The following is a 14,382-nucleotide window of genomic DNA, read 5'->3' as shown; positions in this document are numbered from 1 at the left end:
CACTGAATGTGCCTCGCGCTCGCGGCCACATGCACATGCTCCGTGGCCGCACGCGTAGTGAAATAGAAATGATGAAGAAGGTCACGTGACAACTCTGCTGGTAAGTAATATAATTTTAAATGTTGATTCTCTTTTGTTAAATCTCACAAACAATAACAGCGTTAGCAACATGCAATTGCACGAGTTTCTCGCCGTGACCATAATTGGGACAAATTAATAGAGTATTTGTTTGAGCATTGTTTATTAAAGAAATACAGTGTCCAAAGTGTGATAATGTTAAGAAAATTATATACTTCACAAGATATTTCCTATTTATATTAAAAATATTGTAACAAAATTTTAAATATCTCAGGAAATTCTTAATAGAAGAAGGCTGTATTATAGTATTTTAAAAACGATAAAATGTACAACTTTTATCTAAAAAAAAAATCAAGTTTTATTTAAGAAATTAGTCTCCTTTAAAATTTCTTGAAAATGACGACAAAGTATTATGGCACAACTCACATTGGAATCATATGTCCCCCTTCAAACCAAACAACTTTCGTCTGAAGCATTTCTTTCTAGAATCACAAATAAAAAAGTTTTTGGGGGTAATCGATTAAAATGGGACACTGTATATAATCTTTTTTTTTTCTCGGGAGTCTGTATTCTTGTACTGGTGAAATTTTGTACTATCCTCGCTAGTTCTCGTGCAGCCCCGTCCAAGTCCAGTACATACATATGTACAGTTACAAAAAACAAACCTCTCACTAGTTCTAGTGCAGCCACATCTAGTTCCAGTGCAGTTGCAAGGAACAAACCTCAGGTTAATTGCATCGCTTGCACTTTTCCATAACCTCTTTTTCGCGGGCTGGAGTATATACGTAAGAAGGGCATATGCATTTTATTATATACGAATGGGGGAACACGGATAAAAGTCATAAAATGAATTATACGGTAAGAGACGCATGAAGTAACTATCAAATATTGAATATTCTGTCAGAGCTCCAAGCATACGGATTTTTATTACGGCAATTTGTCGATCGTGCTGGCGTCAGATCAATGTAACAAAACTATTTTAACTGCGAATTTTGGACCTGAACCTGATACACGTTATCGGTTATTTGCGTCGCATTACGATCTCACGCTGTTATTTCTGCCCCGAATTCCTGCCGAGAGTTTTGATGTTGATCGCAGTAATTGATCACAAAGGTAAGAAATTGGTAATACTTAAGGAGAGCTCCCTCCTCACCGATTTCGCTGAATTTAGGCTTAATCGACGCGTTTTTGCACAAAACGAACGAATCTGGCAGAAAAAAGTCCCGCTCTGCCCCGCGAAGCGAGATATTAACTAAAGTTGACGACTATCAGGTTATGAAACCTGTCATACCAACGAATCATATGACTGTTTCGTTAATCTCAACGCTTAATATCTGTTCAGAAATAATTTGTTAAAGCAGAAAATAGTTGATATATGAAAAGTACATATTTATGTGTACTTTTCATAGACCAACCATTCTCTGCTTTAACAAATTATTTATGTTTCGTTAACTTCAACGCTTATAGCCGTGTATACAGTTATCACGTTTATTTTAAGGAAATGTTAGATCTCAACTTTAATCCAATTAATAAATAATAAAATTTAATATATTAAATATATGGTTTTCAAGTTAGTGGTTTTGATTACAACAGAGAATATTTTGGAACACAAATTATTTCTGTTACAAGTATTAAGCGTTGAGATTAAATGACAGCTGTTTCATAACCTGATAGTCGTCAACTTTAACAGTTAATATCTCCGCTTCGCGGGGCAGAGCGGGACTTTTTTCTGCCAGATTCGTTCATTTTGTGCAAAAACGCGTCGATTAAGCCTAAATTCAGCAAAATCGGTGAGGAGGGAGCTCTCCTTAAGTATTACCAAGAAACTTTATCTAGATAGAGTCAAATTCATCAGAACAGATTTTAAAAGTATTTGTTAAAAATTTTGTCAATAGATGCAAGCAAAAATATAACAGAACATAATGGTAGATTAACTGCAGAAATTGAGCAAAACATGTCGTTTCATTACTTTTTAAATAGGCATTTCATGAAATAACAAATTCTGTTCGATTTCTCCCAATAATCTGCTGTTGAATTATGTTGACAGACTCGCCGGCAAAACACGAGTTTAATGCATAGATGAAACTGAATCTGTTGCGATATCTGAGCGAATCTACTAGTAATCTATATCATACTGTGGGCAGTTTGCTTACTGATTATATCTCAATGTGTTCACTGATTGTATAATAAAGCGAAACTCGCTTCTATCATGCTTTATTAACCATAAACAAATATAACATGGAAATTTTTGAATAAGCAATCAAAATGCATTTATATGTATCACTAAAATCAATATAAAGTAAAAGTGTGAAGTCAATAATTTTGTGTACATTTACTAATATAAGTTTACATATATATTAACTTTATCAGTAAAAAATTTAAAAGACACGAAAATGAGATTATGCCATTATGTTCTGTTAGCAGATTTTGTTATATTTTTGTTGATACTCTATCGAGACAAAATTTGTAGCAGACATTTTTAAAATCTACTCTCAACAGATTTGACTATGCAGGTTATTTCTTATATATTATGATTACACATATTAAATTTGCAGACATGTAGAAGTTGCAGATATAATGCATTATAAATGCATTATAAATGTAAATATACGTAGTTGATTATCTTACCAGTACACATTATCTTATAATATTTTAATATTATCAATAATATAATTGTAATTTAGAAAATAAATATTTGTTATATCTCTATGTATAGAAACTATTATATGTTGTATATTATATGTTTGTATATTATAGGCTTACGACAAAATTTAGCAATAACATCTTAGATTTTGGGTATTTGCTTCTGTTCTTATTTTATACATCTTGGAATAATACTTTATTGTATCAAAATTATGAAAATTAATTTTCTTTTTTTATAGATGGGCGACATTAAATATTATGGAAAAAGGAGAAGTATTGTAAGGAGGATTGGATCTTTTTTACCATTAAAGCCTCCACCAAAAATATATGTCAGTGTGACACCGTTACATTTGATGACAAATTCAATGATTAACGAGGAAACTAGTAGCAATTATGTTGATACGAATGGATATCCAATGAGGTCAGTACCTTATTCTGTCAAGTTACAATTAGACATATACATATTTATTCTGCAATATTGTTTTGAAAAATTGAGTTTGATGACAGGTTTTCTGGCAGCAGGCCAGATCTGTTGGAGCCAATTAGTTTTGGATCTGAAGTACGATTGCTCGCGTTAGAGCAAGAATTACAAGAGCTTAGGGAACAAATTTCGACAATTGTAAAAAGTAATAAACTGTCTAAATGTATGTAAAACATACATTTTGTTATGCTCAAAGATATCCGAGAAGACTTAAGATTTATGTTTGTGTTTTGTAGATGCGTCTGTCGCGTCTCTGCCCAATGAAGCAGATGATATGAAGTCTGTGCCATCTCCACCTCCACCGCCACCGCCATTTCCGCTTCCACTTCCACTTCTGCCACCCACAACACCGCATATCGCGAGAAGGGCTAGTTTGCAAGATCACAAAATTGAAGATCGGAAGAAGATTCCATCGAGTGTACAGAAATTTACGAGTGATATGCTGAAGGATATCGATAGTGTAAAATTGAGACCAGTTGTGAGGTAATTGAGATTAATGTTTTTAGGCACAACTCAAAATTTCTGGTCTTTTATCATATATTAATTATACAAATAAATTTGTATTAAACAAAAGTTGAAGTAGATTGTTTTATATATTATAACTTGCATTAGAATGAACTTTATGGATGAAATATCTCTTTTTATTCACAAATTAATAAATAATTATAAATTTTTATTAATCAACTTTAAAGACTATTTACACTTAAAAATCCAAGATAAATAATCTAATATAGATTGAGTCATACGTTGTTTAGTAACAAAAGATGCTTAAAAAAGTGTTTTTACATGCACTAGCGATATATTGTTCAGTCTATTTCTATTAAATGTGATTGCATATGAAAAAATTATCTTACTCTCAGCGTCAAAAAGGCATGATTTCTCGTTTGTGAAACCACAATCCAACATCTAATAGTGATTATGCTAGAAAGACCGGGAAACTCTTACAACTCTTGGAAAATAAAATAAAACAATATTGTGTATTGATGTTTTATAGGTCTCCAGGTGGACATCCTATACGGGTAAAACGTGAGAATAGTCCATGCAATGATTTGCAGGAAATTTTGCGAAGACGCTACATTGCAATGCAATCTCCCGATAGCAGGAATTCATCAGCTAACTTAGCCATGGACGATTCATTTTGAATGAATTAAAAAACAAATTGTCTATATATGAAAATACTTTTGAATATTTTCACTGTATGTACATTTATATGAAATTTAGGACTCTTACAATAAGAAAATATGATCTGTTATACGTTTGATTTATCATAGATATGTTATGTTTGAATTTTTTGCATTTTGCATTAGCTGATTTATAGCAAGAAACATTAACTAAAGATCAGTTTGCTGCACCAATGCGACGTCGCTCAGGATAAAATTTTTTTCAAATCGAGAAATTGCAATAACAATGTTTTCGATAAGTTTAAAGAAAGCCATTTTAATTTGTGTTCATGATTAAAGTTAAATTATTTTAATATTGTATATACGAAGTCTGCCAGAAAAGTAATGAGATTAAATTACTGTTGATTAAATCTGTAGCGTACAATGTGACAACACTGACAAATCGTAACCACACAGAACGTAAAGTGTAGTCCTGTAAAAGTTCCTATAAAAGCAGTACAAGTTTCGACTTGTTCAGTTACGTTCATGTGTCATTATAACGTTTTTACACGTAAGCGTGTATTAGTAGATGTCACCATTTTCATTATGGAGGAATGAAAGATTGAAAAAGATATGCGATAAAGTTTTGTGTTAAATTGAAAGAAATCGCCACGGATTGTTATAAAAATTGAAAAAAACATTTGATGATTATGTTTTATTACCGTGCTCAGGTTTTTCAATGCCAGGTGTTTTCAGTTAGCTGCTAGTGGGTCATATTTTAAAGAGAACCATTATAATCACATTACTTTTCTGGCAGACCTCATAAGGCTGTTATGATGTTAGAAGTTTCATGTAGGGCTAAGTGATTTGGTTCGAAGCTTCCGATATTTGAACTTCGAAGCCTCGAAAGAATTCGAAGTTAACTTCGAAGTTAACTTCGAACCTTCGAAATTCAATATGTCTTTGAAAATTTGAAGTTTTGAAGTTGTCAAAAGTAACAGCCCTAGTTTTATGTCATTGACTTTTCTTACAAGATCTATAGCTATAACAACTCTAATGTCTGAAATAAAAAAAATATTATTTTCATAATAGTTTGTAACAAAATGGAATATACAGTTTCTGTTACTATTTATACAGAGTGGACCATTTTTTTATGCCCCCACTTAAATGTCTTTTTTCTGTCTTTTACAAAAAAATGTTTCGTACAAAAGTTGTTTGACCTTAAGGGTGACACAAGACAGCAATATTAATTTGTTTGCAGATACTGCTACTGTTGAGAAATTCATTAATTATTACTTTTCTTAAATAGAAACCGATCTTCTTTGTTTTATAAAAGTTGTAGGTTGTCGAGAAAAATCTAACCATATGTATTAGGTTTTCTTAATTTTTCCATGAATTACACAATTTTTTAAATTTTGGATTATTAGTGTTCCACATATATGTCAAGAAGTAGAAAATTCCTTGAAGGCTTTCGATTACGTTTGATGAAATTTGTTATTATCAATGGAAACTTGATCGAGCATTTGCGCTAATATTACAAATATTTATAATGAAAAGCAAGGGAATTTGAAGAAGCACCCGAATAGTGAAAAAAAAAACAATTAGAGAATTACAGTCCAAAACATCTACTTCACAGAAAGTAGAAAAATTTGATGCTTGATATTATTTTTGTAGTTAACTGATCAGATACGTAGATTTTACGGAGGGAGAAATATACGTGAGAATAGAAAACAACCTACGAAAATGCATCAAACTTCATATCATAAGTACCTCTCGACATGTTTGCAGAACACTTATTCCAAATTTAAAAAATTGTGTAACCAATGGAAAAATCAAGAAAACCCTAAATTAATACATATGGTTGGATTTGTCTTAACAAAGACCTACAACTTTTTTTAAAAAAAGAAAATCGGTTTCTATTTAAGAAAAGTGATGATTAATGAATTTCTCGAAAGTGTGATCTGTGATCAAGTGTGATCAACCATCTGTGAACTAATTAATATTGCTGTCTTGTCCCTCTTAAGGTCAAACAACTTTTATGCGAAAGATTTTCTTGTAAAAAGTGTAGAAAAAAATATTTAGATGGGGACATTAAATCGGCCCATTCTATATATATTATTAGGATATAAATAAATTGTGGTATATAAATGGGAAGTTTTGATTACTAATTGCGCGTAAAAATAAGATAAATTTCAATTTAATTTACAGATATTAATATTACGATTATTTATAATTTTATTTGATTAATAGTATTATGATATAATTTTTTACGTCTTACATATAAATGAAATTTTATTTTAAAGAATATTCTATTAATTTTTTTTTGATCTTTAAATATGTTTGTAATGTAAATTTAGGATTTACCCATGACCTAAAACATACTAGTACATACACGTGCAAAGATTGTTTAATTTATCTTGGCACTTTTATATGCATGATGTCACTAATATTTTACGTCAATACTTAAAGGATCAAATCCAGCAGATTAATCATTTCTTGCACCCAAAAAGATATTTTGAAAAACCATTAGTTATTATAACATTTAATTATTAATAATTATAATATTAGTTATATTATAATATATTATATATTATAATGTAGTAATTATAATATATGTTTTATCATAATATATTGCATCATTCTATCTTTATCGCTCATCAGGTATAAAACAAGGATAAAATAAACAAATAGCACTAATAGCGTCTTCCCAAACGCCCAATAAATTAGTATTTATAGCATCTCGAATGTCTATCAAGAAACGAGACAGGTCATTTTTTTTGTTTTCTAAGAGAATTCAATCACTCTAACCGAATTTCACTAATATCTAAACGTCAGAAACGCACGTGGTCCGAGTTAACACAGTCCGACAGATTTCTTTCTATAGACGGCATAGTTGCCAAAATATATTTCATGAAAAGAAAATTAATCTGCAAAAATCAAATAATATTATGAGCACGAAAAAATATACACGAAGAATTTACTTTGAGAATCAGAAAGATTAAAAAAACGCGACAAAGTTTTTTTCCCTCCGGATGAAATTCCAATTAACGTGCGCTTCTAAGGTCAACGCGCATCCTTTGCTAAACGAATGAATTCATACACGTTTTGCTGCCAGATTTTTATTGACGTGATACAGACGGGTGTACATCTGAGCCTCAATAAAAGCGCGAGTTTTCGTAAATCAATTATGCGCGAAAGATCGTAGATCTTATATTCGTCAATAAAGTTATAAAATCCGCAAACAATGCGAAAATTTGCGCATAGTCCCTCGTGATCGAATATAAATGCATCGCGTTACTTCGTTAATGATCGGATAAACACTTTCTCGAAAACGCAACAAAATATTTGCTCCACGAAATAAGCTCGCACAAATCGCATCTGACAAAACTGAAATTTAACAATTATATGTAAACTCAAAAGCTATAAATTAGTTTTTTGTTTTTAACAAGAGAAGTTGAGACATGTAGCGATAAAATTGAATGAATTCCCAACACGATAAAGATAAGTTTAATAATTTTCTTCTACGGTTTTCGTTTTTTTTTTAAGAAATAAAGATGTTAAAAAAATCAATATAAAGTAATCTTGGTGTAATTTTTCAAAAGGAGGAAAGCAAGTTTGAAAGAATAATATGATGAATCAACATTCTCTGAATACATATTAAAAACCATTCAATTTTTTCCCTACGCGTTGTGGAAAATATGACAGCTCCGTATAATATCCTTAATTACCGCGAGACATATGCTAACAAACCGTCATAAGCAAATTCCTCGAAACATTCGCTACAAGAGAAAACGAAACCAATTTTGGGACAAGAACGGAGGCGTTCGTTTGATCGTCATCGTCGTCATCGTCTTCGTTTCTAAGCCGAAAAGATATACGTACTCCACTAAGATAAATCATAATTATTCTTGATATCAGCATTTGCGGCATCCTAAAGTCCCGATGGATAAAAACTAGATACTTGTAGCATCCGAGTTTTTGACTTAGTCGGGCAACGTGAACACAATCAGTTTCACGTTTGCCCGTCTCTGTGAAAAAAAAAACGCGACAATCACCTTATTCCTTTCTTTTCAAGTACTATGTATACTTGTAAACTATAAATGTATATAAAAACGATTACTCGCCGCTCGCCGCGATAAAAAGAAAGTAATACAATACAATTTCTTTATGATTCTCGAAATCAGAACTGTTTTTATCTGTTTGGATTTCTAAGCACAAGGAAAGACATCTCTTTTGCTTATGAATTATTCGACAAATCAATGATACCCTTCATGGAGTGCAGTAACGGCTGTCGCATACTGACAATGGAAACGAAGACGAGGGCGAAAGAGGATAACGGATAAAAGATTGAAAAGGGAAATGAAAGCACCGCGAGCTTCCTCTTCTCGACGGCCCTTTGACTTTATTCGCGAGGCAACGATATTTTACGCAAATATCCACTTTCTGTATACAATCATAATTAGCTAATCATCCGTCGACGAAACATATCGCTCGCGACAGCCGCTTCGGCGTAAACTGCACGTTATGCGCGTTCTGCCGACGCGTATCTCAATCACTATGAGAGAGACAAGAATATATATATTAAAAAAAAAAATTCTTTTTGAAACAGAAATTGAAATAAAAAAAAGATATCTTTTGCGAGGTTGCTATGCTTGAAAAATACATATGATATAAAGGCACAAAATAAAAAAAATTTATGCAGACTTATTCTTATTGTTAGTACAAAGTAATCGGAGCATGATCCTGGAGACGTCCCATGTCCGTGATATCGTCATCGTGGACGGGGCCTGAGGCCCACAGAAAAAATAATAAAAATAATATGTATGTGCGTATGCGTATATATGTATGTGCGATTGCGTATGCGTGTGCGTGTGCGTGTGTATATGTATATCTATGTTCAATTGCATTACTGGTTTTATGTAATATTATTTACTTTTGACAGTAACAATAAAAAAATAATATATCATAATATATATTTCATTTATATATGTATTTTCGTTTATATTTCCCAACATTTTATCAACGAAATAGTAAATACGAGTTTCTTGTCCTAAATAACATTACCGTTTTTCTTTCTTCAAATATACCCTAGAATCCTAACACCACACTTCCAAAAAATCCTGATTTTACCATACTAAGTGTACGCTACCCAGTGTACTAAGAGAGGGACAGGGATGGAGACAGAGAGAGAGAGAGAGAAAGAGAGAGAGAGAGAGAGAGAGAGAGAGAGAGAGAGAGAGAGAGAGATAAATGGGTGCATGCAAATTACATACATAGGAGAGAAAGGAATAATACGAGAGATATCTGTCCTTGTCTAACGAGGCATCTGTACGACATTGGTATATTTGTCAAAGTTCGTTCTTTGAAACGGCTTTATAGATCGCAAAATTCTTTCACAGGAGTAAAGTATAAGTACTATATAAATAAAGAGTTCTTTCCATGTGCTCCCTAAATAAGTTACATATAACAGTTACAAACTGGTTTACTATGGTATTAATTATGTTATAATAATTAAGTTTTTTATTCAGTTTGTTATCTATACTGTTCATCAGCTGCCGTTACCCTTTACTCTGATGTTAATTGTAAGACTGAGGTATATTTTTCTATATAAAGACAGAATAAAATTAGTTATATAAATCAATACTATATAAATTTAATATTTATTGCATTTGTGTTATAGAAGTTATTATTTTACCCCGTCAAGAATGGATAGATCCTTTGAAAGAGTTTTACATCATTCATTTACATTACAAGAAAAAAATTATTAGAGGTGCAAGAGATGCAGTAAATTGCCAAGTGTCTAATAAGTATTCGCGTCAATACATATACTATGTATACTAATTCACATTCTCAATTATGCTACTGTTATTATTTGTCATCAGACAATTATAAATATACACATAATAATTAGATACATATTATATATATATATACGCACATGTGTGCATAAGAATATATGTAATTTATAAAAAGCGGGTGCTTATTAGCCTTGATACGTTACTGCCTTCTGCTACGGACGGCCGGCCAGAAATCATTTTATTTCAGGTTCAGGCCGTATTGCTAGAATCCATAGACGCGGCAACGCCGCGCGGCGTTGCCGCGTCTATAGCATATATGTTTCTCTACCACCGTGCGTCCGTGTGAGCAATTCAGTGGTGTGTGTACATACGTGATACGTGTACGGAGTTTTGCGTTGTCACCACCAGTGGCATCACCTTACGTGCGCGTCGGAGTTCGGCCTTTGCTTTAGTTGACATTACCGACGTCGAGGAAGTTCGGCCTTATAGCTTTAGCATCCCCTTACAGATAGCCAAAGGTCCGGGTTGAGACGAGACCAGCATTTCTCACTGGTTTCAGCGCCATACCGTGTAGCGGCCAATGCAGTAACTACGTTCTTAAGATAAAGCGGGTCATTTTCGGACGAAGTCGCTAATATAGTCGATAAGTCGCGTCGTTATTTTCTGTAACTCTTATAACTATACAATTTTGTTATTATCGTTATATTATCGTTGTGCAGATATAATATATGATAAAAAAGTTGCGCAACGACAATATAATGATAACGAATTGTTGTTAATAGTTATAGGTAGAATCAGAGCGCACTGATCTCTAAGCCGAGAACTCCGCATGACGTGTTTGAGAAGTTATATTATTGTAATCAAAATTTTGCTAGGACTTTCTTGTTATGTCAATTGTAGTTAAAAAGATATTGATGATTAACATAGAGTCTATTGCATCAAAGTTGCGACTTACATAAACCATTAATTAAGAAACTATGAAATTTTTTTTGTTATTCAAACTTTTAGGTTGCTAAATATTAATCTGATGTTAAATTCAGTTGATAAATTCAAAATGTCGGAGCCATATAGCGGTCGAATGTCAGAAGTATCATTGATAAAATCGATTTCGAATTGTGTAAGATACGGATGTAAAAATTCTATCATTTTTATTTTTAATATCCGCTATTTTTAATTAATTTTGCCATCTGATTAATATTGCGGTTATTTAAAAAAAACCTTTAATTTCGAATATATAATTAAAAAATAATTTACAAATTCTGAATAGTATATGTATATAGTTGCAACTTTTTGACGCAATAGATTCAGTGTTAATCTTGGTGTTAATAATAATCGTGCATCAATTATATGTTTTTAATCATAAATGACATAAGAAATTTCTTTTAAAAACAAATAAAGGATATATATTTTAATTCGCGATGCTTCTTTAATATTCAATTTCAATTTAATTCAATCTTTATTTCTCTCCCCTCCCGCGGTTGGAAAGGCGTTTTTTTCAGGAAAACGTTCCCAAAAACCTTTACAATTATAATTATACACACATTCAGTCATTATCTGATACCTTTTACATAGCGTTTTACAGGAACGTGCCCAACCCTTTACATATTTTAATTCTATTCGAAACCTGACTTTTGGGCGACCTTACACCACTACTATTACCCCCCCCCCCATCCCTTCTAGTGTCTTCCCTACGTCCTCTCCTCCTGGTCCGCTTCATGCGATGCTCCTTTAATAAACTTATTCAATTAATTATATTTATTATTTATACCGTGTAGGAAAGTTTTGTTTGTATATCAATTAAAATTTTAAATAAACTTTTATGTAATTTCTCTGGTAATTTCATAAAATTAATATTTTCATCAAGTTAAACTGCCAAATACGGTCAGCCTGAACTTTGTTCACCTATATATATAGTAACAATATTTTTTGTGTAAATTTTAAAAGTATATTCTTTTGTTTCGTCAACTACACGCGCCGTAATTTCAATCTTGAAACGCAGTCTGAAATTGAAACGTACAATCACATAATTAAATTGCTAATCAATTTAACAATACCGATACTATACCCATCTTCACACACACTGCAAATAATGTTACGAAAATATTTTTAATTTTGCTATATATATAAAATAGAGAGATTGTACTTTAAGAAAATATCATGATTCGAAGCGCGCCGCGTTCCATGGATAAATTATTTAATTTCAACGCTATGCAGCTAGCACTAAATTCGAATCGTGATATTTTCTTAAAGTACAATGCCTCAGGATTATTTTGGGACCAAAAACACGCAAGCAGCTAATTCTTTGACGATGCAGTAACGAACTTTAGAGCGCGGCGCGCGCGCTTCGCGGATAAACTAATTAATTTCAACGCTATGCATCGTCAAAGAATTAAGGCCGTTGCACGTAACAAAGTTTTAGTTATAATTGTAAGATTGTAAGAAAATAGACCAATTACACTCAATTATTCTTTGAGCTCAAGGAGAATAATCAACTGTGATTGGCCTATTTTCTTACGGCCCTACGATTATGATTAAAACTTTATTACGTGCAATGGCCTTTAGGTGCTCGCGTGATTATGATCCCAAAATAATCCTGAGACATTGTACTTTAAGAAAATATCACGATCCGAATTTAGTGCTAGCTGCATAGCGTTGAAATTAATTAATTAATTAATTAATTTTTTGACACGCAATGAGGTAATTATGCAGTATAGGGGAAGCACCTCCGATGACCTTGACCTTGACATATGTTGTCAAGGTCACCCTCCTGAGTGACCTTCAGAAGGTTTTAGCCGTCGCTCGTTTTTTATTAAAAAGTTATTAACAAAAAAAAGTTTGGCGACCTCACCGATTTCAATGACCTTGATATATGTTGTCAAGGTCATGACCACGAGTGACCTTCAGAAAGTTTTAGCCGTCGCTCGCTATTCGTTAAAAAGTTATTAACAAAAAAAGTTTGGAAAGTATAGCATATATAGGTGCATACATAGGTTAGTTGACGCGCTTTAAACGCTTAAATACTTTTAAAGCGCGTCACTAACCTACATAGGTACGATTTACTGCTTTAAATGTTGTGTTTTGGTAAAGCAGCGATTTTTTCGCAAAATAATGTATTCTCTGTTTTAACAAAAAAATTTCAATTTATCAACAATTTACTGCTTTAAATGTTGTGTTTTGGTAAAGCAGCGACTTTCTCGCGAAATAAATTATTCTCTGCTTTAAAGAAAAACGTAATATAATTAGTCGTTTATGCCTCTCAGTACTTAAAATAACTGCTATATTTTCGAAACTTTTTTTGTTTATAACTTTTTAATAAAAAACGAGCGACGGCTAAAACCTTCTAAAGGTCACTCAGGAGGGTGACCTTGACAACATATGTCAAGGTCAAGGTCATCGGAGGTGCTTCCCCTTTACTGCATAATTACCCGCAATGATTAAGGCCGTTCGCTTCACAGCCTTCTAACACGATTTTTTTCGTCAATAAACGAATAATTATTTTTAAAGTTTTAATTGTTAACAACTATCTAATTAAATTTATAGTTTGATCACGCATACATTTCGACTATTTGTTAATCGGTTTTTTGGGCTTTCAACTTGATGTGGCTTCTTAATAACTCCATGTAATTTGTATATTATAATTATTAATATTAAGAAAGTAAAAACGACCGCTATAATTTAAATCAATAGAGAGGATAAATTCCATAATAAAAATGCTATAATTATTAATTAATGTTAATCTTACGATGTTAAACTTCCTTTTAATTTATTTCATTTCTCGACGGATTTTTTATGTAACGGGATTATTATGATGTATTACAGTTAATTAGAGGGATTTATTTGATTGATTGAAAAAGTCTCTGTAAAGCATGGCACGAAACGTCCCAGTTATTTTGACGGAATATTAAACTATAATATTTAGAATACTGTTGTTCGGTTATTGGCTTTTATTTTATCTAAGACATACGAGCTTTATCTACTTATATATTTTTTAATTTATACATATTAAAATTATTGCAATATTAAAAAAACAAATTTTTTACATTATCTCATGACGAAAGAGACCACCACCTTCTCGCGGTTTCCGTTGAGCAACAAATATGTACGTAATCTATTTGTAAAAGTGAAATACACAGAACTGTGATTGCAAAAAATTGTCCTTTAATTTTACTATATGTATTTTACAAGACATTTACTACGTTTACGCGAGCGTTACTTCTGTAGTAACTTTTACGATATATCACTCGTTTACGCGGAATAAATTATCGTAAGTTACTACAAAATC

The 14,382-nt window shown here is 32.1% G+C and overlaps 1 protein-coding gene across 6 annotated transcripts; it reads left to right on the top strand.

The window, feature by feature from the left end:
- Positions 1–764: 764 nt before the first annotated feature.
- Positions 765–9,277, top strand: LOC143904531 (mitochondrial fission regulator 2). Of its 6 annotated transcripts, XM_077419296.1 has the most exons (6): positions 765–863; positions 983–1,191; positions 2,961–3,142; positions 3,229–3,365; positions 3,439–3,685; positions 4,197–9,277. In XM_077419296.1, exons 3-6 carry the CDS (start codon positions 2,961–2,963, stop codon positions 4,342–4,344), a joined length of 714 nt encoding a protein of 237 aa, XP_077275422.1. In that variant the 5' UTR covers positions 765–863; positions 983–1,191; the 3' UTR covers positions 4,345–9,277. The 6 variants fall into 6 exon arrangements, with proteins under 6 accessions (XP_077275422.1, XP_077275421.1, XP_077275419.1 ...); XM_077419295.1 differs by lacking the exon at positions 983–1,191 and having other exon boundaries at positions 817–936; positions 3,244–3,347; XM_077419293.1 differs by lacking the exon at positions 983–1,191 and having other exon boundaries at positions 818–936; positions 3,244–3,365.
- The last annotated feature ends 5,105 nt before the right edge of the window (positions 9,278–14,382 follow it).

This window comes from Temnothorax americanus, unplaced genomic scaffold (genome assembly GCF_048541705.1).
Source record: "Temnothorax americanus isolate GAGA-0224 unplaced genomic scaffold, ASM4854170v1 Scaffold53, whole genome shotgun sequence".
NCBI classification, from domain to species: Eukaryota; Metazoa; Arthropoda; class Insecta; order Hymenoptera; family Formicidae; genus Temnothorax; species Temnothorax americanus.
Note: the sequence above shows the minus strand (reverse complement) of the source record. Positions and strands in the feature narration are given on the sequence as shown.